Source organism: Xiphias gladius, chromosome 15 (assembly GCF_016859285.1).
Source record: "Xiphias gladius isolate SHS-SW01 ecotype Sanya breed wild chromosome 15, ASM1685928v1, whole genome shotgun sequence".
Classification (NCBI taxonomy): Eukaryota; Metazoa; Chordata; class Actinopteri; order Istiophoriformes; family Xiphiidae; genus Xiphias; species Xiphias gladius.
Genome location: NC_053414.1, coordinates 33,856,442 through 33,884,346, shown reverse-complemented (window position 1 = coordinate 33,884,346; position 27,905 = coordinate 33,856,442). Strand labels below are relative to the sequence as shown.

Here is a 27,905-nt window from a genome sequence, read left to right as displayed (position 1 = left end):
GAAGTTTATTATCAATCCCCCAGCCCCTCACCACATACATACATCCACAAACACACACACACGTTAAGCTGTACAGTACACATATTTTTCGTTTCTTTGATTTCAACTTGGGTTTCTTGCCAAAACTGTGCTTGCTAACATACAGGTACAGCCCACCGTCTTCATCTACCAGCCATTCTGCTCAAACAAAGAAGTTTCCACAAACTGGGCTCAAATTACAGCAAAATGAAAAACAAAGCTGAAATGGAAAACACAGTTCCTCAAAAACAGCATTCACAGCACAGGATTCTTTCTGGTCGTACTACCTGTGTGCTTTCATTTATTTTACCATAATTGGTCATATTCTTTTCAATACCGAGTCATACGGTCCTGTGTTGTTCCTATTTGTTTTCCAGACTGGATAAAGACAATATGGCCAAAAAAGGAAACCTAAAGGTGAAACTCCAGAGAAAACACACTCTGGTTAAAATTCATAGTTATACCCATGATGTCTGCCATTGCAAAGTGATGACATAGTTACAAAGCACTATGTCACTTACCAGTAACTGTTAAACACATCCAGGAATCTGTTTCACCAGTTAACTAGTTCCAGGGCAAATTTTCTAGTTTTTTGTGAAGGCTCAGAGAGAAAAAACAACTAATTTTAAGTGAGATCACACTAAAAGGGGCAATGAAACAGGACGGCTGGTGTAATTATTTTCAACATTAGATTTAGTGCTTAATATACAGTATTATTGTTTCTGTGCAACTGAATCCACATTTAACAGGTGCAACAAATTGCAGGACTTTTCTGCCATAAAGCTGTCGGACACATTCCAACCACAGCTGGAAGTTGGCGAAATGAAAGTGAAATCTTTAGCAAACAATGGCTAGCTAATGTTTAGCAGAGAAAAGGAAGACTTAGTTGACTGTTGTACAAGTGTCCACTACATCATCAGAACTTTAGAAACTTTTTTTCAACATTTAACACATTCTCAGACTAGGAGCCTCATCTGTAAATGTTTAAAGTTAATCTTAAGATCATTTCCCATGGCACATTTACGTTTGATTAAAAAAATACCACAAACTAAGTTTGTGTAATCTTCTTTTAATTGTATCTTGAGCACTGTCACTCACAAGTTCAATGTTAAGACGTTTGGAGACCAGCAGGAAATTCACACACCTAGTCTACAGTTTAAATAGTAAAACAGTATTAGGGCCACTGTGAGGAGAAAAAAAGGTTTTCAGAATACTGTAAAAAATAAAATTTTAAGGAAATATTTCATACTGAACAGTATAAATGGACAGCCAACAAATGCTAAAACCTGGTCTAAGAACAACATACATTCATGGATAGAACACTTTTTCTTCTAATACTGTGACTTTATATCCATGATTTAAGTGTTGAAATATTCCAATCCTTTTAAATTATATCGAGACATCATATTGTAATGACTTTTTCTCAAAAAATTACAACTTTATCTAGTAATGACTTGCTTGTAAATTTAACTTTTCCCCCAAAAAAATTTGCAAATTTACAACTTCGTCTCAAAATGACTCATAATATTAGGACTTCCTCATAAAATTCTGACTTAATCTCATAATGCTTTCTTGTGAAATTTTGACTTAAAATTTTTAACTTTTTTTCTATATATTACAATTTAAATATTGAAATCTCATTTGTATAAACAGTGGCCCTAATACTCTATTGTACACTAGAGATCATATTCATGCTGCAGATGCAATTTGACTTTAAGACCATCTTAGGCATCTGGTCCGTCCTCCTGTTTTATTCCGATGTGATGTTGGAAAATAGGACAGTTAGGACATTGCAAATCAAGATTCTTTATGAAAATAAAACAGCGCATCAGCTGTGGAGCATCACCCAAAACCAATCAGTAGGGCTGCTTTAATCTTTTTATCCCGATTCTGAGACTGACAACACAACCCCTCTTTTGAGTCAATATTAAAAACTCTTCATTCATCAATAGCTATATTTCCATATAAATTCATATAAAACAATTTCAAATTAAATAGGTGAAATTAAAAAAAAAGATAACACTTAAATTTTCAAGGCAACTTCTCAAGGAATTATTTTTTCAGAAAAATTAGCCTCCTTAGCCCCCTTCTTAAGGACCCCATTAACAACAAAAGGCCAAAACATGATGTCTTCTTCACTTTAGTTTCCTCATTTCCTGTTTGTTTAAACAGACAACATGGTCCACAGCCAAACACAGTGGCCTATAGTGGCTAGTAGTAATAGTAGTGCATGCTGCAGTCCGGTATGAACGCCACTTTAAAAAAAACAAAAACAAATCCACATTTAAAATCACATCATCCTGTACAAACATGGAATCATATTCACATCTAGGAATAAATCAAAAAATGAATCCAAGAAAGAGGGAATGAGAATTTTGTTTTTTTTCCAATGTCACATTTTTTCCCCTCCATTAAAAAGGCAAGTCCATTCACACAGTAACATTGATGAAAAGTTCATAGGTGAAGGTCTTTCCAGCCACTGGTAGATTGTCACGAGTCCACACTAGATCCTACTAATTGCTTGGTTATTGACCTCCTGCGCCACCATGTTGTGCATTTCCATGACTGACTGAAAGGCTGTGAACAATACAACAGCTTGAAGGGAATGGCAACAGGTTACAGTGATTCTGCCTGGGCTGAATTACAGACTCCATGCATCACACAACACCTGGGATCACAATTTGTGTTCTTGGATCGAATTAGAATACACCACACTCCATTTGGTGGATGCTGTCATTGTAAGTAGGGTTTAATTGATGAGTGGGGCAAGAACTTATATTAAAAACTAGCTATGACTCAATCTGATATGTCTCGAGTCTGACTGATCACACATTCAGTTTACACTAAACTGCTTGTCTATGGGAAGCCCTTAACTTTGAATGGATTCTACCTTGATTTTGATTGGGTTCCACAGACTTAATGTGTGACTTAATGTGTTGATTATTACTATAATCATCATCATCATCATGGGGTGTTCATTGATGATCTACATGTGAACATGAAATATTAAACATCTGCACCAATTTTTACCGAAATGCAGTGCCAGTCCAAAAGTGCTGATTTGAACCTTCGTAGACCTACAGCTGTCAATCCCTAATCCAGAGCTCATTGGTGGCCCCAGTGGGAATCAGACTCAGAAACCTGGCAGTGGTAATGCCTTGCGCTAGTATATTTGTTCAATGTAACACCCAGACCTGACCATGCTAGTGCTTCATGCTACCTACTGAGCTACAGTGAGGATAAAACCCACAAAAATGAGCCAAATCATGGTTCCCATTTTGGCCTTTGAGATCCAAAAAATTGTCTTTTAAAACCCCAGTGCCAGCAAGTCCTAGATTCCTTCTGTCCAGGTCTTACTGTCCTTTTCCAAGCAGGATTAATGCGGAGGATGTCTGGAGGCATGATAGTCTGGTACAGTTTAGCCCCACAGTCAATCAGCCATTGAGGAGTAAGAGCCAGACAAAATTATTCCACTAATCCTCAGATGTGTGTCAGTGTTTTCTTGTATTATGAAAAACCCAAATTTCTCCCTCGAAGGCAGAAAAAGACAGGAGCATCTCCACTTCGTTTCATTGGTCCTTGAGCTGGCGGCTGGCTGCCACTCAGACAGAAATCTCATATGTGGTGCCCCCAACGCCCGTCACCTTTTTCACCCCACTGCCCTGGGGCTTGTGTGCGGGGCTCTGCATCAATGCTGAGCTGGGGTAGGCCACTCTGGGCTGGGTGGACACGCTGACTGGGTGAGAGGGAGAGGAAGGGGCAGAGCAGGAGGAGGAGGAGAAGGGCTGGCCACCGTTGGTCCGACTCAGAGGTTTCATCTGGATCAGCTCATCCCTGAATTTAGAGAGGAAACAAAGAAAAAATAAACAATCAGTGTGACAGTTCAGGATAGGAAGTCAAGAGTTCATCTGAAGAAAAGCTGGAGGTCTCAATAACAGCCGGCTCACTCCTACAGTACTCCTAAACTACACTTCTGGTGCTTTCCCACTTGTAGTTCGGTTCATTTGGTCTGGACCAAGAGAAACAATTAGACACAGTTGCCTTTTATTTCTGGTCCAGTTCATGTTCACACTGGCTTGTAAAAACACTTTTTTTTTTTTTTTTTTTAACATAAATATGAAGTTATACAGACTGACAGGTAACTCACTGATTGGACAGTTTTGGTGATGTCCTCCTGCATCGTGAAGACCCATGTGGGGAAATCATATTCCACTGACTGACTGCAGGTCAGTCTGTACTTTATGCTTCTAATGTGCTCTTTGTGTGTCACAAAGAGCTCTCAAAGAAATAAGTGATTATCAGCATTAGTATTATTCAAATGAAAACCAACCGCACACTATGAATACTGACAGGTAGAAGGTAGCAGGCTTTCGACAGGTTTCATTAAGTTAAATTTAAGATGTTTTAATACAACAGAGGATGAAATTTAATACTGGTTTCACAATCATATTGTCGAAAGTATGAAAGCATGATGGAAAAACAGTTGGAATGATATGGCTGTGAATCGCACAGTCTTAACTGTTTCTGACTGTCTGATCAGGGTATTAGATGGATTTAATGGTAGTTTAGATTTTTAAATCATGCTAAAATCCCTATACTACTATCACAAAATATTGTGGCAAAAGCAGCAGGGTTTGTTTTCACCAACCAAACCAGTTTAGCTTGAAAGCACCCTTTGTTTCAGCTTAAAAATACGATTCGCAGCTGGTCTATCACTCACTTACCAACCCGACCCTCAGTCTACAAGGGTCACAGCCGCTATTTTAACCTTTTGGGTTTAAGGGAGATATTACACCAATTACAGACTTGGGCTTTTGTGTTCAAAGAAATGTACAAAAAGGTCAAAAGTACATGACAGTACAGAACAGCCTTAACCCAGAATGTTCTACAATCTCCATTATTTTGTTTCTGCTGTCTGCGGAGAAAACCACAGTTGACAATGACATAACAATGGAATGGTTTGTGCTGAACTCAAAATTGAAAATTGGATTTGAAAATCTTGTGGGACTGTCTCCCACACAGTAGATGTCACAGTCCAAAATGGGAAACTAATGTCATTTAATGCTAAACCTCGTTTGTGAGTAAGCTTCTATCTCAGTATAGAAGTTGAAACATTTATATTTGACTAATAGCCATAATTTTCACTACTGAAATTATCATGAACAGATTTCCCTTTAATAGTTGGTTTATCTGTGAACTACAATACATGCAAAGACTCTACACAGTCCATTTAATTTAATTGTCAAGGTCACAGTAAAAGATACACAATCAGATATTGCTGCGGTAAAAGAACCACAGTAAATCTAAACCCATGCAGTTTTGGAGTAACTGCCAATAAACACTGAGCAGGATGGAAAAGCAAGAGGGATGTTGGACAGGACAGAAACACACGCAAACATGTTAGAAAATCAAACAGTCTACTTGTTATCATGCAAAAGTCTGACTGTGCCTCATTATAACTGAAATGAGAAAAACTAATCTTATAATAAACTACAATGCACTGGATGCAAATGTTGGATCTTGAATTGCTGTTTCATTCCTGGCAACAAATGAATGATGCTTCATGCATTTGTGTTCAAATATGACAAAGGACAACAGTGTGAGTGGAAAAGTTTCATTAATATCATCTCTAGCTACGTTATACATAATTGCTTCTTTTTATATGTTACGTATGTTTGATGAGATGGTAAAAATGTGGATAATACCATTTTACATCTTAATGTTTCCACTCATTTTACTGTCAGTTCTACTACTGCTGCTATTGTTATTTTTGCACACCCTGAATTTATGTTTTTGTACATCTTTATTCATAAATGATTATTTATATTCTAAAACTGCCTTGTGTGTATGAAAACATTAACTCCACCCTTTCTCTATTGTTGTTTCTGTTACACTGCTGTATCATGTTGAATGGCTGCTGTAACAAACCAATTTCTCCATGAGAACCGTTACAGTTCAATTTAATGTGTATACTATAGATACAGATCTACTATCTGTAGAAGACAAAGACACTGGTACAAAGATGATGTACTGCCAAAACAGAAGGTGGTAGTAATGCAGAGGACAAGAATAAACAGGCAGACCACATCATCATAATACATATAACAGTGCGAAACCTGACAGATGAATGGAACACAAGTAAAGGGAGAAGAAGGAGGAACTCACAGGAAATCTGGCAGGAGGAGGAGGAAGAGAGAAGGGAGGAGGAGGAGCAGTCAATCAGGTAGTCAGGTTTTCAGGCAGGTGGGTGATTTTTCAGGGTTAGCAGCAAACCAATCGTCCTGACAAAAGGTGAAACTCATACTCACTTCGGTGCTTGTATTCCTCCTCCTCCTCCTCCTCCCATCCCTCCAATTCCTCCTCCTCCTCCTCCTACCCCTGCTGCATTTGCTCCAGCTGACGCAGAGGCCTTTCGGACCAGCCGGTATTGCATTTCAGCAGCGGCAGCACTTGAGTATGAGAGTGACTTGCCCAAAGGTGGGGGGTGTGGGGAGCGGGGCGGGTGGGTTGTGGAGGTGGAGGAGGAGCCCAAGGGGGTGTCAGTGGAGCGGGTGCGGTAAGGGTAGGCATGGTGGGGCGGTGCGTGAGGGGCAGCAAATCTGGGAGGGCGGGAGGTGGAGGAAGAGGAGGAAGAGTGGTGGTGGTGATGATGGGAGTGGTGATGGTGGCGATGGTGGTGGTGGTGATGGTGTGGGGGAGGCGGTGCTGAGGAGGAGGGAGCGGAGGCCTGATTGGTAGGTGGGGGGTGAGTGCTGGGATGGGGCTCGCCCAGCAGGCGCTCCCTCTCTGGAAGAGGTGGTGGGGAGGATGTTGTGGAAGAGGACGAGCGATGAAGGAAAGGGTGGTGGTGGTGGTGGTGGGAGGAGCGGTGGCTATGATGGGGCGACTGGGAGGACTGGGAGTGCATCTCAGCATCTCTGTGTTGTGAAGACAGGAAAGGGGAGCTGTAGCCTCCTGCTGCTGGTGTGCAGGGTCTGCCAGAGGAAACCTCAGGTGCTGCTGAACCCACTGCCACCACCTTGTCGAAATCATCACCACCAGCCAATAAGCTATCATATGACTGGCTCCCATTGCGAGACGTGTGGTGAGGCGGGGGTGTCTGATTGGCTAAGCTCTTGAAGCTGGCTGAGGTGGTGGTTGCCTCAGAGATGTGGGCCGCGCCTGCTGAGGTGTGTGTGGAGCTGGAAGATCGCGACGCCACTCCTGACAGGACGGTGGGGTCAGAGAAGGAGGGGTATGAGCGCCCGCCGAGGGAGTAGCCAGGGATGCCTCCTCCTCCCACCTCTCTTTCTCCCTCTCTCCTCTCCCCACCTCCTGCCCCTCCCACTCTGTCAGATGAAGTGTCCCTCCGGTCCAAGCTGGGCTGAGAGCGGAAACCAGGTTGCTGGCTGGCCTGAAGGAGGGAGGAGGTGGAGGAGGAGGAGTCCTTGGCACTGCCAACACTCTCTCCTCGACTTAACTGGAGGAGGCAGGAGAAGGAGGAGAGAGAGGGGCGACGTTGAAAGAGAGAAGAGGAAGAAGGAAGGAAAAGAAACAAGAAGCTGAGCAAACGAGTATAAAACTGAGTTCTGTAAATGTTTGTGAGTTCCTGCTGCATTCAAACTCCCTCTAGTGTTGACATCCTGACACAACACCTCAAATGTTACAGTGGCAACATTTCTTTACCAGAAAGGAACTTGTCTCTTTACAGGTCAGTACTGATAGTGATGGTCTTAAGCTTCATATAGCCCATTTTTTTAGACATTCAATGTATTCCCTTCAGATATCACCATTCTCGGGTCACAGTGCTAAGATGAAGGACCTCAAACACTCTGCACACTTGAGTCCAATGCAGATATTTAATAGTGAGTCAAGCTCTCTGTCGGTGGACCTTCATCAGCGCAATCAGGAGTTTACTTTCTGTACAAATTCATTCTCACCTTTTGGTATCTGTTGTATTTGTGGAGTTCATTGTGTTGGGTGTCCTCCAAAACCTAACCTGCACAGTGCTGGTTTGTGCCAGTTGGCCGTAGTTTCCACTCCAATGCAATTCGGCACATATGCATCGTAAACATTTCAGACTGATACAGAGATATATCACATTGCATGTAGTGGCTTAATTCAAATAGAAGAAATGTATTATACTGTCTTTCAAAGCTGTTATAGGATGAAATAAAGTTTACCAAAGCATCTCTACCACCTGCTGCTGCTGATTATCTGGTAGAGATTTAACATCATTCCTGCTGCCTTACATGCTACCTGTACTCCACTTAACCGCCCTTAAGTAGCTGCAGGGAAATACTGATACAAAAATCATTACAATCATTACAAATAAGACATAACCTTATTCCTAATAAAATGAAAAAAATGTTCTAACTTGAATTTTACATATTATAAACAGATTTAATATTTGATACTTTTAAAAGGATCAATTAAATGAGACGAAGGCCTAATGTATACTTCCAATGTATACTTCCTGTTTGATCTCTTTTTAGTCTGACACTTTACTGTGTGGTATGAAGAGTTGGCTTCTATCTGAGGCATCAGAAAATGTTTTCTCCACGAGACCAGATAAGGTGGCATGAGTATGAAAAATCAAAATCAGAGATCAAACATAGCTGACATAACTAAAATGGAAAATTGCAAAATGATGGTAAAAACAGAACTTTTAATACTGTATCTGAGCTATTGGGGAACAGTTCCCTTTGACAAACTCTGGGGAGAATTTACAGGAGTCACTAATACACAGTTCTAATCTGAGAGGAGAACAAACAGGAAACTAATAAGGAGATGGAAGTTTGAACAACAAACTAAAGTGTATCAAAACCATATTTACACAGAGTGCTGGACTGACAAGTTGGAGGATATGGATCAGACATGGGTACAAATACTGAATATAACCAACTTATCTGCACCATTCTACATGTATTCAGGTACAATCCTTTGATGTTAAAGAATAAACAAAAACTCTTTATCAGACTTGTATACTCCTTTTTGCTCATTCGGTCCAAACAGTACTGCCAAGACAGATAAATCCAGTCACTAATCTTTTTAAATGTATTCAAACAGTATTTTACCCACGTCCAGAGCATTCAGAAAGGGACAGGAAACAAAGTTAGAAGTGAAGATAAGAGGGGAAAAGAATTTCAGAACAATCACTTACTGATACTGATTAACAGATAGCCACTGAGAAACCAAACCAATGGCCAACAGGAAATCAAAAGAAAAACAAAAATGGAGAAGCATTAGATTTAAATCATATAGACGAAAGAAACAGAGGCAGGGAAATATGGAAAAGAAGCTTCTCTGCTCAGAAACACACACACACACACACACACACACACACACACACACACACACACACACACACACACACACACACACACACACACACACACACACACAAACACAAACATATACACACACACACACACACACACACACACACACACACACACACACACACACACACACACACACACACACACACACACACGAGTCTACTCTGAGGACTCTGCTATTTGTTTGTGTACACATTACCTGGTTGGCGTAAGCATGTGTGAGCGCTGTGTGGTTCTTGCCAGGGCTGTAGGTTGGCCTGTATTTGTACATGGTGGGGGTGGGAGGGGCTTTGTTCAGTAGACTGCACTCTGCAGGAGGGTGGGAAGAGAAAAAATAAAAAATATCACTATAGAAATCAACGTAGATGATCAGTGTTTCGTTTTTACAAGAAGTTGAGACAAAGTTCATTTGCAGACGGATGGTGAAAGTCAGGGGTGGTGCAGGAAGTTAGAAAGCTTTACCCTCAGTGTTTCCTCTGTTGATTCCAGGGTAGCGGAGCTCTGGTTTAGGTGGAGGAGGTGGTTCAGCGTCACATGACTGGCTCTCCATCATCTCCAGACTAGACCTGGACTGGAAAGATGAGAGAACACACATAAGAATCAAAGACTGAAAGTCAAAGAATCATTTCAGTTGCCTGAAATCAATCACATTGTTAAAACTGGTCCTTTAATCACTTCGTATGTAATGTATGTCTATATAGAAGTTACTGAAAATCCTGAATAATGGGTGGACAAGCATAATGAATACAGACACTTCCATATATGAAAATGATGTGACTCAAACTATGGCCTTCCCAGTCGCCAGATGAACCCAAATGAATCTCAGAGAGATTTTAGAGCAACATGTTAGACATCACCCTCCACCACCATCATTAAAACACCAAAGGAGGGAATATGTTTTAGAAGAATGCTATTCATTCAGTAAAATTCCAGAGACTTGGAGAATCATTGTTAAACAGCCCTGAAACTATTCTGGAAGTTGTGTCAACACTAGTAAGATGAAGACTATATAAACAGTATATCACGCTTCTTTATAACCACTGCTCTCTATTGTAATGTAAATGCCTGAGCTGTGCAACTGTGTGGATCTTTTCCACTGTATTAACCATTTACTGTAATTTGTCATGGTCATTCATTTAACCTGACACAGAGAGACAGAAAAGTGAAGAGAAAGTTATGCAAGTGGAAAAGAAAATAGACATACTTTCATTTTTTGTGGACATGACTTATATAATGTTCCAACCACACATGAGAATTTTGCAATCACACTTTTATTGTCCTGGTGTATATGTAGCAGATTTAGCAGATTATCTAATCAGGAGAAGATGATGATGATGATGATGATGATGATGATGATGATGATGATGATGATGCAGCAACATTTGATCACAAACTCCCCATTTTTACTTGTTTACAGTTTCTGGCTACTCTACTTACCTCTGTTCATGGTGAAACAAGAATATTCATGACACTTTTGTGTTGGTTTTCCTTCCTTTCTATTTGTATGCAAACTGTATAAATCTACAGTGATTTTTAACCTATCCACAATTCTTTTTCTGTGTACAGTGAAATGAATGAAATGAAAATGAATATCTTGAGTTTTCCTTTGACTGCCATTACTGAAATTGTTAGAACAAATGACTTTGACAAAGCCAGAGTGAAAAAATGAATACAAGTCAGAGTAAATCAATGACTGACATTTTCCTTCTGTTTCCCTGTAAAGCAGAGCAGTAAAAATATTTACACTTTGCAATAAGTTTAGTGGCAAAGACATACTATATGTGCACAGTAATTGCCATATTTCTGCAAAAAATAAAACAAAATACATTAAAATAAAAACACAAAACTAAACAAAATCAGTCCTCAACCTCAATAATCAATATCGTAGCAGATACATTACTGCCTCTGGGGTTTAATTCTGCCAAATCAGACCTTACTCCCAGGCAGTGAGTAGCCTCCAGGAGCCTCTTCTAAGCACTTTTCCCCCATGTTTTGTTATTTTTGAACCTTACAGTACTTGGGACAGACTAATTTACTACTGACTAATTTGTATCCTTTGTTATGAAACATCACAGACTGTCTGCGATGATAGATGTGGTTGTGTTGAGTTTTTTTAATGTGACCTTACAGGATTTCTGTCTATTGAATTTCAAACAGCTTTTAAACCTCTTGCTGCCATCTGGACCTGCGTATATGCAAACTCACTAACCCTTACATAACACTTGTTTACCAGCAGGACAAAGCTATCCTTTTTTAAATTTAACTGCTGTTTAAATGAAACAGGATGATAATAACACGGCAGTGTGTGTGGCACTTTAGTAAAGTTTGTCCCTATGAGCTCTTGTCCTGCTGCCCTTACCCGGTGCAGGTCTCCCTGTATGCCATTGTCAAGGATCTTTGCAGCCAGCTGGGCCTCTGTCAGATGTGGCCGCAGAAAAGGAGGCTGCACACATACACTCTGCACACACTTCTTCCTGCCCAGGTACCTACAGAGAGCAAGAAAACTGAGTGTACACATCATAAGTAACACCTGCCCCACAAGTACACTGTTGGTACACGCATTGTTTTGAATGCAGTGATACACTAACTGAGCACTGAAATTTTCTGTTTAGAATCAGTGCAGTTTTCAATTATTAAAGACTCAAAGATCCCCCCCAGACGTAGTTTAAGACATATACAGCTATGTCCAGAAGTACTTTGACGGTGACACAATTTTCGTAATTTTGCATCTGTATACCACCACAATGGATTGGAAATTAAGTCAAAAGTCAAAAATATTTCATTATCTGTTTAGGGATTACAGCCATTTTTATACATAGTCCCTCAAAAGTAATTTTGGGGGACTAATAATCCCTTTGACTGATAATCACTTTCATGGCCAGGTGTGGACTGTTCTCTTGTTATTTCATGACAAATTAAGCAGATAAAAGGTCTGGAGTTGATTAGAAGTGCTGAATTTGTATTTGGTAACTGTTCATGGGAACTCTCAATATGCCGTCCAAAGAGGTGTCGATGCAAATGAAGGAGGCCATCATTAGGCTGAAAAAACAAACCCATCACACAGATGGCAGAAACTTTAGGAGTGGCCAAATCAGCAATTTGGTACATTCTTAAAAAAGAAGGAATGCACTGGTAAGCTCAGCAACACAGAAAGGCTTGGAAGACCACAAAGGACAACTAATGTGAATGATCGCAGAATTCTTCCCTTGGTGAAGAAAACCCCTTCACACCATCTACCCAGGTCAAGAACACTCTTGAGGGGGAAAGCGTATCATTCTCAAAGTCTACAATCAAGAGACACCTTCATAAATGTAAATACAGAGGGTTTATGACAAGGTGCAAACCACTGGTAACACTAAAGAACAGAAAGGCCAAATTAGACTTTGCCAGAAAACATCTAAAAAGCCTGCCGAGCTCTGGAATAAAATTCTTTGGACAGATGAAACCAAGATTAACTTGTACCAGAATGATGGGAAGAGAAGAGTTTAGAATAGGAAAGGAACGGCTCATGATCCACAGCATACCACATCATCTGTCAAACATGGTGGATGCAGTGTTATGGCATGGGGCGTGTATGGCTGCCAATGGAACTGGGTTACTTGTGTTTATTGATGATGTAACTGCTGATAGAAGTAGCAGGATGAATTATGAAGTGTATGGGGCTGTAATACCTGTTCAGATTCAGCCAAATGCTGCAAAATTGATTGGATGGTACTTCACAGTACAGATGGTTAATGACCCAAAACATACTGCAAAAGCAACCCAGGAGGTTTTGCCTTTTCTCAAAGCAAAGAAATGGAATATTCTTCAATGGCCAAGTCAGTCACCTGACCTCAACCCAATTGAGCATGCCTTTCACTTACTGAAGATAAAAACGAGGGCAGAAAAACCCACAAACAAGCAGCAACTGAAGGAGGCTGCAGTAAAGGCCTGGCAAAGCACCTCAAGGGAGGAAACTCAGCATTTGGGGATGTCCATGTTTTCCAGACTTCAGGTAGTAACTGAGCGCAAAGGATTTTCATCCAAATATTAAATTTAACCCTAATATTTATAATTATGTTTGTTAGTTCAATTACCTTTGAGCCTCTGAAAAAATGAGGTATTATGTATAAAAATGGCTGTAATTCCTAAATGGTTAATGCGGTATTTTTGTTAAACCCTTTGCATTAAAGCTGAAGGTCTACACTTCAATCTCATCTTGATCACTTTGTTTCAGATCCATTGTGGTAGTGCAAAATTACAAAAATTGCAGTTGCTTTTATGGCTATGTATTTTGTTGTGAAGCGTATACTGAGAAAGCCATTGAAATGTTTGGTGCTGTGCATTAGAAGAATGTTCATGGGTCATGGAGACATGCCTTTGTAAGATTATGTAATGCTTGAACAGCTGACCGGAGAAAAGTAGTTAAATAAAAAGGACAAATTTAAAAAGGTGCACCTCGGGGCCTGTGAGCTGCAGAGGACATGAGAGACATTCTTCCAACAGCCATTGGTAAAAGGGTTAACACCTCCTCTGAACTTCCCTGTTACCTGGAGAAGGAAACACACCAAGACACACCAACAGAGACTGAAAGATAGAGTTTCGTAGAAAAACGGGCATTCATTCGTTCAAAAGATGAGATGGATGGACGAAGTATAAAAGGTTGTTGACATTTCAAAACTTTTCAAAATTTCCAAATTAAAATGATTTACATAATGGACATTTACAATAAAGGTGTTCTAAATAATTTACCTGTTATTGTTGTACAGTACTGAAACGCTGATTTTCCTACCTGTTCATTGGTAGTCCTGCCTCTGGCCACAAGCACTATGTGGAAACCAGTGAGGCCAGCAACAGGGATGAAGAACAGACCCGCAACACACATTACAGCCAGCCTGAGAGCACAGGGGTCAAGGAATATCTTAAGAGACCAGATTCAACAGACAGACAGGCCCATAGAAAGTACTTTAATAGATTTCATGGCAATGTGCGTATTAGATTTTTAGATTTACTGTGTTTAAATGGACAGCTTGGCCTGGCAGTGTTAAGACAGATCATGGCCATCAAAATAATTACAATTTGGGGTGTCTGGTAGCCTAATGGTTAAGGCACATGCCACACGAATGCAATGTCCACAGACTTTTGCATGTCCTACCTCTCTCTCTGCCTTTGTTTCCTGTCTCTCTCAAGATATCAGCTGTCCACTAAAAGTAAATGCCAAACAAAAAAAATCTAAAAAATAGATGATGATAATGAAGATGATAAAGATGATGATGATTAAGAATCATGGAAATCTGTTGTTCTGGACCAATCATGACAGCCCAACTTACAATCATTTCAATACATTGATGTCTCACATTTCCCCCAAAGTTTCACCCTTTTTAGCACGGAAATCTCACTCAAACAGCATCTGAACTATTAGGATACAGCAATGTGCTACAAAAAACTGGACTAATAAAACTTGTTTAAGCCAGAAAAAAAAATAATTGTGGAGTAAAATCCTCCCACACCACATGGAAATAAATCCTTGGGACATCTGATACAAACATAAAAAAAACATTTTGACTTGTTGAAGCCCAGGAGGAACGCCAGGTGCCAAGGTGGGCAACACCGTAACTGTACAGTAACAGTAATCTAAAATGGATGGACAGAAATACATGGGAAAAGGATACGTGACAATGGCGTGCAGGCGCTCAATGTTCTGCCGATGGTAGAGGATGAAGAGCAGGCCAAAGCCAAACACAGCCATAATGTGAGCTGTCAGAGACAGCAGAAAGAGGAAGAAGTAGCGGTAATTCCTCCTGCCGATGCAGTTGTTCACCCACGGACAGTGGTGGTCGAAGTCCTAAAATGTTAGGGTTAGAAGACACTGTGTAAGAAAACTAGTACAGGGAATGGCCTATGTCTGCACGGTTCAATTGGAATACAGTTAGCAGAAAATTTTGTTTCATTACTTACTACCTTGTAAATTATCTGCAATTAATATTTACATTACAGACTGTGTGAAATGACAGGATAACAGGAATAACTGATCAGGAATTTGTTTGATGGCTGAGCTTAGCTCCTGTTCACCATTGCAAACAATTTTTTTTTTTGTTCTTTTGAAAGTTTCAGACTACGTGAAACAATATTTTTTATCCTTTATTTAAAAATGTAGTGTCATTGAGTGTGTGATCTCTTTTTCAAAAGAAGACCTGTGTACAAGTATAAACATATACAGTTTAAAGCTACAATATATAATTTTTGGAAATCAAGCTAGCACTAGCATGAGACTTGAAAGTAGACCCATGTGCTCCCCTCCCATTCCTCTCACACCTCCCTCTGTCTGCTCTGTTACACTCCACCCAGCTCTTTACCTACATCCTCGTCATACTAGTTTGAAGCCTCTACATGAGCATCGCAGTAGTAGTAGTAGTAGTAGTAGTAGTAGTACTAGTAGTAGTAGTACTAGTAGTAGTAGTAGTAGTAGTAGTAGAGCTCCCACCCTTTACTTTAGGCTTCTATGATTGGTTAGAAGGGTGATGCTCGCTCAGAAACTTTAAAAAGGGCATATCTTTGCACTGCTGCCAGGCTGTTCGATGAGTGTGGGACACAGAAGCCTTTGACAGCACCTCTCAACATTCAGTTATGTTTTGGAGCATATTTCAACTGAAAAATATTAGACAAAAACTTTCCCTCCATGTAATTCATCCTATCTTACATACCTTAGCTTTAAATATGGACAGACAAAAAATACACACACACACACACACACACACACACACACACACACACACACACACAAACACACACACACAAAAGTCACATTAGTCACATTAAGAAAAGCAAGTGGAATTGCAAATACATGAGTATAGCCTTTTAAAGTCTTCAAGTAAAATGACATTCCAGTTGTAGGGAGCATAGCTCCTGAAACAAGTTTTTAAAAGCTCAGTTTGAACATGTTGTACAGCTTATGTCAAAATATCTAATGACCTGACATTTTAAGTACTGTTTTTATATGAAACCAGAGAGCAGAGGTAATGAGGCAGTTTTTGCAGTAGAGCCATATCAATACAATGCATTCATAAAATATTCAGACCTTCACTTTTTTCATGTTATGCTGCTAAAATCATTTAAATTCATTTTCCCCTCATCAATCTACATTCAATACCCATTATTGAAAAGGAAAGACTGAAATATCACACTGACCTAAATATTCAGATGCTTTACTCAGTACTTAGTTGAAGCACCTTTGGCAGCGATTACAGCCTTGAGTCTTCTTGGGTACAATGCGAGAAGCTTTGCCCCCCTGGATTTGGGGATTTTCTGCCATTCTTCTCTGCAGATCCTCTCAAGCTGTGTCAGGTTGGATGGGGGTCATTGATGACAGCCATTTTCAGGTCTCTCCAGAGATGTTCGATTGGGTTCAAATCAGGGCTCTGGTTGGGCCACTCAAGGACATTCACAGAGTTTTACCCTAAGCCACTCATGCATAGTCTTGGCTGTGTGCTTAGGGTGATTCTATTGGAAGGTGAACCGTAGGCCCATTCTGAGGTCCTGAGCGCTCTGGACCAGGTTTTCATTGAGGATATCTCTGTAATTTGCTCCGTTCAGCTTTCCCTAAACGCTGACCAGTCTTCCTTTCGCTGAAAAACATCCCCACAGCATGATTCTGCCCCCACTATGATTCACCGTTGAGATGGTATTGGGCAGGTGATGCGTGATACCCAATTTCCTCCAGACGTGACCCTTAGAATTGAGGTCAATCTTGGTTTCATCAGACCAATCTCATTTCTCACAGTCTGAGAATCCCTTAGTTGCTTTTTTGCAAACTCTAGGCAACTTTCATATTTCTTTCACTGAGGAAAGGGTTCCATCTGGCCACTCTGCCATCGAGCCCAGATCGACGGAGTGCTTCAGTGGTGGATGTCAAGGCTCTCTTCCCCTGATCACTCAGTTTGGCGGGCAGCCAGTTCTAGGAAAAGACCTGGTTATGGAGGCCATCGGCTCTTGGGAACCTTCAATGCAGACAATTTTTTTTGTAGCATTCCCCTGATCTGTGCCTCGACACAATACTGTCTTTGGGCTCAGCAGGCAGTTCCTCAACCTCATGGTTTGGTTTTTGCAACCTTATACACACAGGTGTGTGCCTTACTAAATCATGTTCAATCAATTAAATTTTCCACTGGTTCACTCCAGTCAAGGTGTAGAAACATCTCAGAGATGATCAAGAGAAATGGGAGGTACCTGAGCTAAATTTCAAGTGTCTGTGTGAAGGGTCTGATTATTTATGTCAATGTAATATAAGTTATTACATTGATAATATAAGTTTTTCCTTTTTAATAAATTTGCAAAAATGTCAAAAATTCTGTTTTCCCTTTTGTCATTATGGGATGTTTAGTGTAGACTGATGATGGAGAAAATGTATTTAAATGATTTTAGAATAACGCTGCAATATAAAATGTGAAAAAAGCAAAGGGGTCTTAATACTTTCTGAATGCATGTGTTATACTACAATATATAACTTTAACTGCATTAACATTCAGAATCATATTAATACAACACGACCATATTCATACATCATGTCACAAACCTCCTTGCCATGTTTTCTGTAGATGCTCTACAGTCTGATCAGACATAGGAATCCTGTGCTGCATCTCTCTGTGGTAACTGACTCTAAAAGCATCGTTTCCGACAGAAAACAAAGATGGTAATGTGACGCTTCATCTGTCCATATCCTTATCCTTTGTATGATTATAGTAACAATGCATGTAGTGAAATATTTACATATTCTGATTATGGTGACAACCAATTATATATCATTATATAACTGCAAACACAACTGTAGTACTGTGTATTACACAGTATAAATAAATTCAATTTGCTTACTATTGCTATAACTCTAAGGTCCATATACAGGCAACCCATATAGATAAAATGGGTAGAATCACAGTAGAAAGGACAGCAGAAACGAGGCAAAGAAGGCATTCCTTTTGTATCAGATGTAACTAGTTTACATGAGTATAATAATTTCAGATCCCACACTGTCAGTGACAGCTACGTATTTAACGTTACCAGGATCATATTTATGGTCAAAAAAATCTAGCAACATAACCAAAAGAGCAAGAAACAACAAAGTAAATAGCAACTACAAATCACAAGTGCGATGCGCACGGGCCATGTGTTCATGACACACATGATTGGTTGGTCATGTGACATGATGTCGCTACTCCTAAACTTTGAGAAGTAACATCTACTGTCCCGGAATCTCCCATGGTAAAGTTCTGGGAAGCTGTAGAGAGCAGCACAGCCTCTGCATTCTATGGTAATCTGAAAAGTACTGAAGCTTATCTGCCCTTTTATAGTAATAAGGTCAGTTGCGTTTTGTCAAAGGAAAAAGGACACAACCAACTATCTAAAAGCAGACACAAAACCAATTGGTAGGAGATGTAAACTGTACATCTGCATGTGAAATAAACCCTTCCTGTTTTCAGTTTATGTTCGACATCCTGTTGGTGAAGCCACAAATTTAGTTCAGCTTGCTTGGTGATGCAGCTGTGAACAGCAATTTGTTCCCAAAATTTTTAGAATTTTAGCTGATGCTGAACTAACTTAGTTTGTTACTTCTTCAGATAGTCCTTCCATCCTTAGTAGAAGGCAGATGTAGGATAACATTAAATCATTTGACATTGTGTTGCCATGTTATGGCACCTGTAACATACTGCTTATTCTTGCAGTGAAACAAATAACCAGAATTTGCACCCATAACTCACACAACATATCATGGGCCTAGGAATAATGTTGACAGCAATCATTCACGATACACTTAAAACTTGTTAATCATTCAAAAGTTGAAAGACTCATCACATCAGCTGAGATTTTACATTGTATTGTTGTGTTATCATAACATGGTGGACTTTTTCAAAGTCAAACTGCACTTTGGCCTAGGCTTATGGTTAGCAGATTTGATAGCAATGAGAGCAGACATTATGTCCACTGTGATGGATTACCAAACTCTGTCAAGTCTCTGGAAGTAGATTTTTATAGCATGCTGAAGTGAAAACTTGAACGCAGGAAAGACACAAGTACTCTTGTTTTTATGTGTTCGTGGTGCCAAGATCAAGGTAGATCATTTGTAATGACTCAAATTCCACAAAGAAAAATGTCTCAAGCCGATCTGAAAGACTGTTGTCCAGACTTTCTTGCCACAATCAAACAACACTGACAATCCTCTCTCCAACAGAGACCAGTAAAGGAAAGCTGTGTTTCATATTGTTGATGCAGTTCTATCAAAAATATCTAAAGTGCCATGGCTTTGGAAAATTTAATATAGTCATACTTTAGGTTAAGTGTCGATGGTGCAGGATTATTCAAAGACTGTGTACATGAGTAATGTCCCAAATGATTCAATGTAAATAGTCCATGCGTGAGAGTGAGCACACCTCTACACAGTTGTCACAGACAGAGCAGTGGGAGCACCGTGGTGGCCTGTAGAAGCGGCAGGTTGAACACCATTTCATTCTGACTTGGATCCCTCGGATCTCCACCGTCTTATAGAGGGGAGCACGGAAATCGTCCTCCTTGTCCTCGTCCTCCTCAGCTGCAGAGTTGGGAACAGAAGAGACATAAAATAGCATGCCCACACACAAACCTAAAATTGGCCATAATAAAAACATGAGCCATCAGAATATACATACACATTGGCCTCATTAAAATCTCTCAATTCATCAATCATTGATAATACCAATACGCTGTTTGTACACAGTTTTACCTCAGTAATCATCCTTAAATTACTCCTCAATCAACTACAGGTCAAATAATTAGTCAATGATTAGATAATTAGTTAATGTGATTGATGTGAGCTCTGATTAAATTTAAAATCAAACTAAATCGAATTCTGAATTGTTGACTTCTGCCTCAGCCCTTCTCCTTCCTGATACACCAAGAATCTGCCTGTTTGACACAAAGCGGGAAGTTTTTCATCTTTTTGAGGTTATTAAAATGGAATTAAGACTTTTTAGGCTATAACAGGGAATTGTTCTGTGTGTGAATAAGCAAGAAATGTATACTTTTATTATGCTTTTATTGCTAATTTATACATTTTGCCACAACAGCATTATAAGCATACTGCAGACAGTATTTAGTGAGTATTACACCTATACATTACGTTCAACCATCCATGCACTCACCTCTCGGGAAGATGCCAGGGTCCATGAATGTGGCCATACAGAAGTTAGCCAAAACAAACAGGAAGATGACTCCATTGTAGATAGGCACAGCTACTGAGAAACGCTCTGAAAGCCACGGACACCTGAAACATGACCAGAAGTGTTGACACAGACAGTGCACTCACAGAGAGACACAGAGAAAAAACAAAGAACAAGATTGTTTCATATTATATGGTTCAGTTGTAATGAAAGTGAGGTCCTGGTCTGCAGGGTTAATTGTTGGTCGTTCTACAGACTGATATTATTATTAATGTAAATAAAGCAACATTCTGAAATTCATGGAAATATGTTTGTGTGGGGATATTTTTTAGACTGTTATTAATTTCATCTGTTAAACCCAGAACAAGAGGTCCAGGGCATTGTTCTTCATGTGACGGCAGATGATTTCACATAAGCCTGTGCTTTAAAGTTGGTTTGAAATTTATATAAGGCTGTTATCACAACAACATATCCATAGGATCAAAACTGCAAAAGTGCATTTTTCTTATTGCCAACAACTCCTTAAAACAAACATGCCTACAACAAATACTCTGACACTCCTACCCTTTCTGTGGCACTCTACTAGTGCCGCCCCCTAATAGTCAACCAAACATTAGTTGATGAGAAGAAAAGCTTAGCTGACAAGTTTTGATTGGTTGGCTGGTTGCAGAAAAAAAAAAAAAAAAAAAAAATCAAACTCCACAGGAAATGGCAACATTCAGTCAAGGACAGACATTGTTTACATAGCTGGTCCCTGCAGTTATTAGACAGTAATTACATTTGTCAGGCAGGATATCAAAAGAAGGTGAAATGCAAACTCTGCAGGAAAACATTAGCCTATCATTCGTCAACCTCAAACATTACTTATCAATTAAAGCATGTAAGTAGGCTAACATTAGCCACTTTGCATGGCCGCTCGCTCTCCTTACTGGTTGTTCCGACATATTCAGAGTCATTACCGCTTTTGTCGGTGTTGTCAAAAGACCGCTAGTCTCACTCGCTTTGTGCGTGCGCTTGTGAAATTGATATTTTAAAGGCTCATTATTACAGTTTTGCATTTCTATGTAATGTAGCAAAGTCATTTTCTCCGCCCTGGAAGTCAAACAATTTTTTCAGGTCCTCCAAAAATATATATTTAAGTATTATGGTGGTATGATATAGTGACTAATTTGCAGTTATATATCTACCCAAAATAAATAAATTAATACTATAAAATATGAAAAAGTCTAAAAAATATATATTTTTATTATCATTAGCTGCCTCAGATTTTGACTGTTATTGGACATATAGAACCAAAAAAAAAAACAAAGCATTTAATCAGTAACTCCAGGATTTTGCAATGAAAAAAAGAAAAAAAGTAATTTGACTTCCAATATTTCTAAAATCTACAACCATCTAGTTTGCATATTCTTAACTATCATGTTAGAGACACAAACCACCTAGAGGGCGCTCCTTCCTTTTTCAAAAGTAACAACAACAACTGTTCCATTATGTTGTTTTTCATTTCTACACATCTACACAAGAAATAATGTGTCAGCAAGATCCACGAAAGCACATTTTGTCACATTTAAATAGACACTTATGACTACACTAGCAGTTTCCTCCTGCTCCCAGTCACTAAACTAAGCTAATATAAGGCGTATTTCCAAAAATACTGTACCGTACTGTTCAATTTTGCCAAAACAGGGTTTTTAACAGGTGATGCGAAAAATGTGCGGATATTTAGTGGCTTCAGAAAGTATTCAGACCTCTTCATTTTTTACACATTTTATTGTGTTGTAGATTTAATTGATAAAACTGCCTTTTTTTCCATCAATCTACACTCAGTCACCAATAATGACAAAAAATTTTCATAATTTATTAAAAATCAAAAACTGAAATCTCTCATTTACAAAAAGTATTCAGACGCATAATTCAGTACTCTGTTGAAGCCCCTTTGACAGCACCTATAGCTTTGAGTCCTCTTGGGAAAGTCTCTAAAAGCTTTGCACATCTGGATATAGGCAGTTTATCCCATTCTTCCTGGCAGATCCTCTCAAGCTCTATCAGACTGGATGGGAAGCATCTGTGAACTGACATCTTCAGGTCTCTCCACAGATGCTCTATGGCGTTTAAGTCCGGGGTCTTGCTGGGTCACTCATAGACAGTCAGAGACTTATCCTAAGCCACTGCAGCATTGTCGTGGTTGTCAACTTTGGGTCATTGTTGAGCTGAAAGGTGAAACATCATCCCAGTCTCAGGTCACATGCACTCTGGCGAAGGTTTTCTTTGATAACATCTCTGTATTTGGCAGCATTCATCCTTTCCTCAATTCTGATCAGTCTCCCTGTACCTGCTACTGACAAGCACCCCCATAGCATGATGCTGCCACTACCATGAGAGGGTATTAGCCAGGTGATCAGCAGTAGCTGGTGCTCACAAGACTAAGTGTCTTGAGTGCTGCTCAAAGAAATTAATTTTTGCCTCATCAGATCAAAGACTCTTTTCCCTCGTACTCTCAGAGCCATTTAGATACCATTTGGCAAACTCCAATTGGGCTATCATAAGGGCTGTCCACAGCAAGAACAATAACTATAAATATGTCGTTTTAAAAATCGTTCTCACTCAAGTGGATGGCAGAGTCCTCACCACAACTATAATGATAACAGTGGCGAATGAGACCGTTGGGATCACTTTCAGAGCGATTTGATGAATGATAAAAACACTGACAGCCAATCAAAACACATAAGAATTTCCTTCTTGCCCATGTAAAGCATATATAAACTATAAAGTGTACTTATTGAAATAAACAGCAGATCTCTCCTCACCTCTGTGGTGCTGAAAGTTACTCACGTAATATTAGGCTGCAAATTACACATAAAGAAAGAGTGTTGGATTCTCCTAACTCCTCTGTGTTTTAAGAATTTCGTGAATCCATACCCGTCTGGATTTGTTTTCTTTCTCTGCGCAATGTTTTTGGAATCCGACACAGCTGGAGCACAGTTTGCATGCTTGGTGCCACTGTTTACAGAACATTATCGTTCATCAATGTGAATGCTCACATTGTTATCATTGTAGTTATCTTTATAGATATCATTCTTGGTGTGGATGTCCCTATATGCCTTTTATTCAAAGTTGCTTCCATCTAGCCACTCTACCATAAAGGCCTGATTGATGGAGTGCTACTGAGATGGTTTTCCTTCCAGCAGGTTCTTCCATCTCTGCAGAGGACTTCTGAAGTCACCTCCTTTTCCAAGGTCCTTCTTGCCCGGTTACTCAGTTCAGCCAAATGGCCAACTCAAGGCAGAGTCCTGGTGGTTCCAAACTATTTTACAATTATTGAGGGCACTGTGCTCCTGGGAACACTCAAAGCATCAGAAATAGTTTTAGACCCTTTGCCCCAGTCATTTTATGGCTGAGGTCTACAGAGAGTTCCTTGGACTTCATGGCTTGGTTTTTGTCCCGACATGCAGTGTGAATTGTGTATACACAGGTGTGTGCCTTTCTAAACATGTCCAGTCATTTCAATTTGCTACAGGTGGACTCAAATCAAATTCTAGAAACATCTCCTGGATAATTCAAGGAAACAAGGGGCAGCTGTGGCTCAGGAGGTAGAGCGGGTCATCCACTAACCAGAAGGTCGGTGGCCCAACCCCCGGCTTAATCCCCAGCTCCTCCAGTCCGCATATCGAAGCGTCCTTGGGCAAGATACTGTACCCCAAATTGCCCCCAATGTATCATCGCTGTATGAATGTGTGTGTGAATGAGTAAATTTGGCAGTAGTGTAACGTGCTTTGAGTGGTCGATATGACTAGAAAAGGGCTGTATAAGTGCAGTCCATTTACCATTCAAACAGGATGCGCCTGAGCACAATTTGTGTGCCACAGCAAAGAGTCTGAATATTTTTGTAAATGTTTTTACTTTGGGATTATGGGTTATTGAGTGCAGATTGATGGGCAAATATGGAAATTGTAATTATTTACAATTAAATCTACAACACAATAAAGTGTGTAAAAAGTGAAGTGGTCTGAAGACACTTTGAAGCCACTGTAGTAGTTGTTAGTTTAAAAAATATCCAAGGAGGTTTCTGTGTTAATTTTGTTTTATTATCAGATAATTCTTCTCAGGCTTTTGTATAGTGTGAGAGGGAATATGAGAGCAACTGCAGGGACACAAACATTAGCAGATTCAGGGAGAAATAAACTGTGAGAGACTGGATGATGGGCTTTTGTCAGGGTGACAGATGTTGGCCTATTTTCTCCTCACTAATCTAAAGCACAGAGCTGCCTGCCCACCACATTAACCACACACACGCACGCACGCACGCACAAACTAGATTTTCTCACATATACACACACAAATACAAAGACAGGCAGGTGTGTGCATACACACACAAACTCTTACTCACGCCTGATAATCTGACTTTCTCACATCTAAACGGCATACACATGATTTCTCCCAGACACTACCGTACAAATTCCCACTCTCAGCACAATTTTTTCCCTTTTCACACTCTCACCCCAGAATTTGGCCTTCTTTGATTGGTAAGAAGGGGTGAGGCTCACTCAAAAACTTTAAAAGGGAATATCTCTGCACTGCTGCCAGTCTGTTCAATGAGTGTGGCTCACAGAAGTCTTGACAGTACCTTTAATCATTAAGATATGTTTAGGAGCATATTTCTACTAAAAAAAAATAAAAAAAACATTACATACTGTAGCTTCCGTTTAAGGCTAAAGAGCCACATTAAACAAAGTCTAACTATGCAATGAAAACCTGTCAAAATCTCTCATTGGAAGGTTATATTTTAGAGATTAAGTCAGGGTCAAATTTCCAGTAACCCAAGATCAGTGATCAATGATGCTTTTTAAATTTACTTATAATTCATGAAACTGACTCCGATTTAACTACAACTGATTATTTTGGTCCAACTGTATACAAATGGAACATTTTATATATCTTTTGTTTAATGGGAAATCCCCATCAAAATATCATAGCATAAATATCCTGTTTTCTGGTTCCATTACTCTGGTAACAATTAGAAACATTTAATTTAGTACATTTGTTTTGCAAGTGATATACCAAACTGAATTGAGACTGACTCTACTGCTCAAAATTTACTGTATTATTATTTACAAACATTTTACTCCTTACTGTAAAAATTAGTGACAACAACACCAACAGATTTCGATTGTTTCTCAATAACCTTCACGTTCTCGTATAGATTCATAATTATGTCAACATTTTTCTACTGATGCCCCTAAGGAAAGGTTGGCGTTCAGCTTGAAAAAAGATCCAGCAAACTGTTAACTGTGAGGTTACACCCTTTATGTTTACAGCTGCATTAATCTATTCTTTTTTCGTCACTTGGGGGCAACCAAACAAGCTGTAGACACATCACTGACATACAGTTGCTTATTTACACATGCTTTACATATTGAGCAACATTAGCAATTATTTAGAGTTACGTTTGTGTCCACCTGATGAATGCAAGTCCAGTATTAATTTCCTTTAAGTCCTGTTTTGATTTCTATCAACTCCTCAATTTTCCGTGGGTATATTACAACAACCAACACCTTTCATATTACACATTCATTAGACCCATTGTTAAGATATTGATTAATGCAGCTTTTAGAACATATTGCTCTGAAAACAGCTCCAGAACTGTGTATCAAATTATCACAAATCCAATCAAGCACAGGGCCTGCTCACCATTATCATTGTTTGTTATATTTTTCTGTGTTTGAGATGAAATATTCATTTCTTTACAGGTAAAGAAATAAATAAACAGGCCTGTGTGTGTGTGACTGATGCCTTGTTGCCACTTACGTAAAGCAGAAGAACAGTGTGGTTGAACCAACGAGGAAGAAAGTGGCTGCCGACACAGGGATGTAGCGGGAGGGTCGCAAGGGCCTGCCGGGTGGGACCACGGCATGTGGGAGGGGTGATGAGGATGGACCCCGTCCTCCACTCTTACTGCTGCCAACTGGCATCACTTCCTGCGTGTGGTGTGGTGTGTGTCTATTCAGCAACTGTTATGACAAGGAATTTCTAATTCAAAGTTAAATGTTTCCTTAGGTGTATTGATTGGGAGTAGAAATGATAGACTGGTAAAAAGAAAGATGTAAAGGAGAGATAAAAAAGATGAAGGAATTGTTGAGAAGGCCTTCCTCTTTCAAGTGAAAAGGAAGAAAAAAATTCTTCTGCATCACCACAATGAGATGGGAGGAGTGAATGCTTGTTTTCTTAGATTATTAGGTCAATCCCGATCTACTCTGTGTGAGAGATTAAAAGAAGTTTACAAGTTTCTCTGCCGTAAAAGCCTTGTTTCCCTGTCAGCCACAAACACAGGTGGTAAAACAATTACAAGTACAAACTAATAGAAACTAATAATTCTTACAGGTCCATTTCAACAAGAGCCGAAATATCAGTATAAAAACAGTAAATATGCTTCTTCTATAGCAAGGTGAATAAAGGCTTGGTGAAAATCATGATAATAGTACAATTTTAAAAATATGGCTGTTGTTTAAATGCTGTTTAAATGTTAAAACAAAATAAAAATTTTAAAAAAAGTATTTGGACCCTTCTGTTAAAACACAATAATTTACTTCTATAGTGATTTGGTGCTATAAAAGCCCAATCAAATCCTAGATATTCAGAAAACTGGTTCAGATTAATTTGATTGGTCTATAAATGAAAATTTAGTGAGGTACCAGAGTTGGCAGAGGTAACCCTGTTTTGGTAGGAAATTGACTTATAAGACAAAACAAAGCAACAGCAAGAAATTGAATGGTAAGGAAATAAGGAGTAAAATGAGTGAAGATCTTAAATGAAAAAGTCTGGGATGATAATCTCTCTCTCTTACTTCCTTTGTGACTTTATTCAGTTTAGAAAAAGTGCAGATCAAGACCTGAAATAGGAAATGGGCTTGTTTGTAGCTAAATCCAAGTATGGAGATTCTTATTCACTCAAATTAAAAGTTTTCAGCACCTAGAGATCAGTAGTCTGGGCAGCTTTAGCAGTGTATGAAAGGTCTTGTAAATAAAAAAATGACAACCCCTTGCTCCCCGTTAGAGAAGGAAACAGTTAGCTTTCAGTCCAGGACTCGTACTAGAAACAGCAGTCTGTAAGCGGGCCAGGGGAGTAGCCTGGTTTTCCTGTGGCGGGGCATCCCTAAACCCCGCCGGTGGCTGATTTAAACCACCTCACCTGCAAGCTGCACCAGGGATGTGTAAGCAGGAAGTGATGATGTGGTTCTTTCCAAAACATCTGGGGGAAAATCCAGTAGAACATCCATCAGCATCCATCTAAATTTAACTGTTGAGAAAGAACTAAAATTACAGTGTTGATCTGGAGTGCTCAGGGGTTTTGTATAGAACTGATAATGGTATTATCTCATATATCAGCCAACATTGAACAACTCAGC

At 39.5% G+C, this 27,905-nt stretch overlaps 1 protein-coding gene across 3 annotated transcripts; it reads right to left on the bottom strand.

Moving 5' to 3' along the window:
* Positions 1-27,905, bottom strand: zdhhc5a (zinc finger DHHC-type palmitoyltransferase 5a). 3 transcript variants are annotated; one of them, XM_040145045.1, is made up of 12 exons: positions 27,689-27,905; positions 26,309-26,511; positions 20,486-20,607; positions 19,739-19,896; positions 14,990-15,162; positions 14,110-14,212; positions 13,776-13,867; positions 11,698-11,824; positions 9,801-9,909; positions 9,538-9,647; positions 6,327-7,477; positions 1-3,852 (listed from the first exon to the last, which is right to left on the bottom strand). In XM_040145045.1, the coding sequence occupies exons 1-12, from the start codon at positions 27,770-27,772 to the stop codon at positions 3,621-3,623; spliced, it is 2,664 nt and encodes an 887-aa protein (XP_040000979.1). In that variant the 5' UTR covers positions 27,773-27,905; the 3' UTR covers positions 1-3,620. The 3 variants fall into 3 exon arrangements, 2 of the variants coding, with proteins under 2 accessions (XP_040000979.1, XP_040000980.1); XM_040145046.1 differs by having other exon boundaries at positions 3,621-3,852; positions 26,309-26,478; XR_005708876.1 differs by having other exon boundaries at positions 3,749-3,852; positions 6,184-7,477.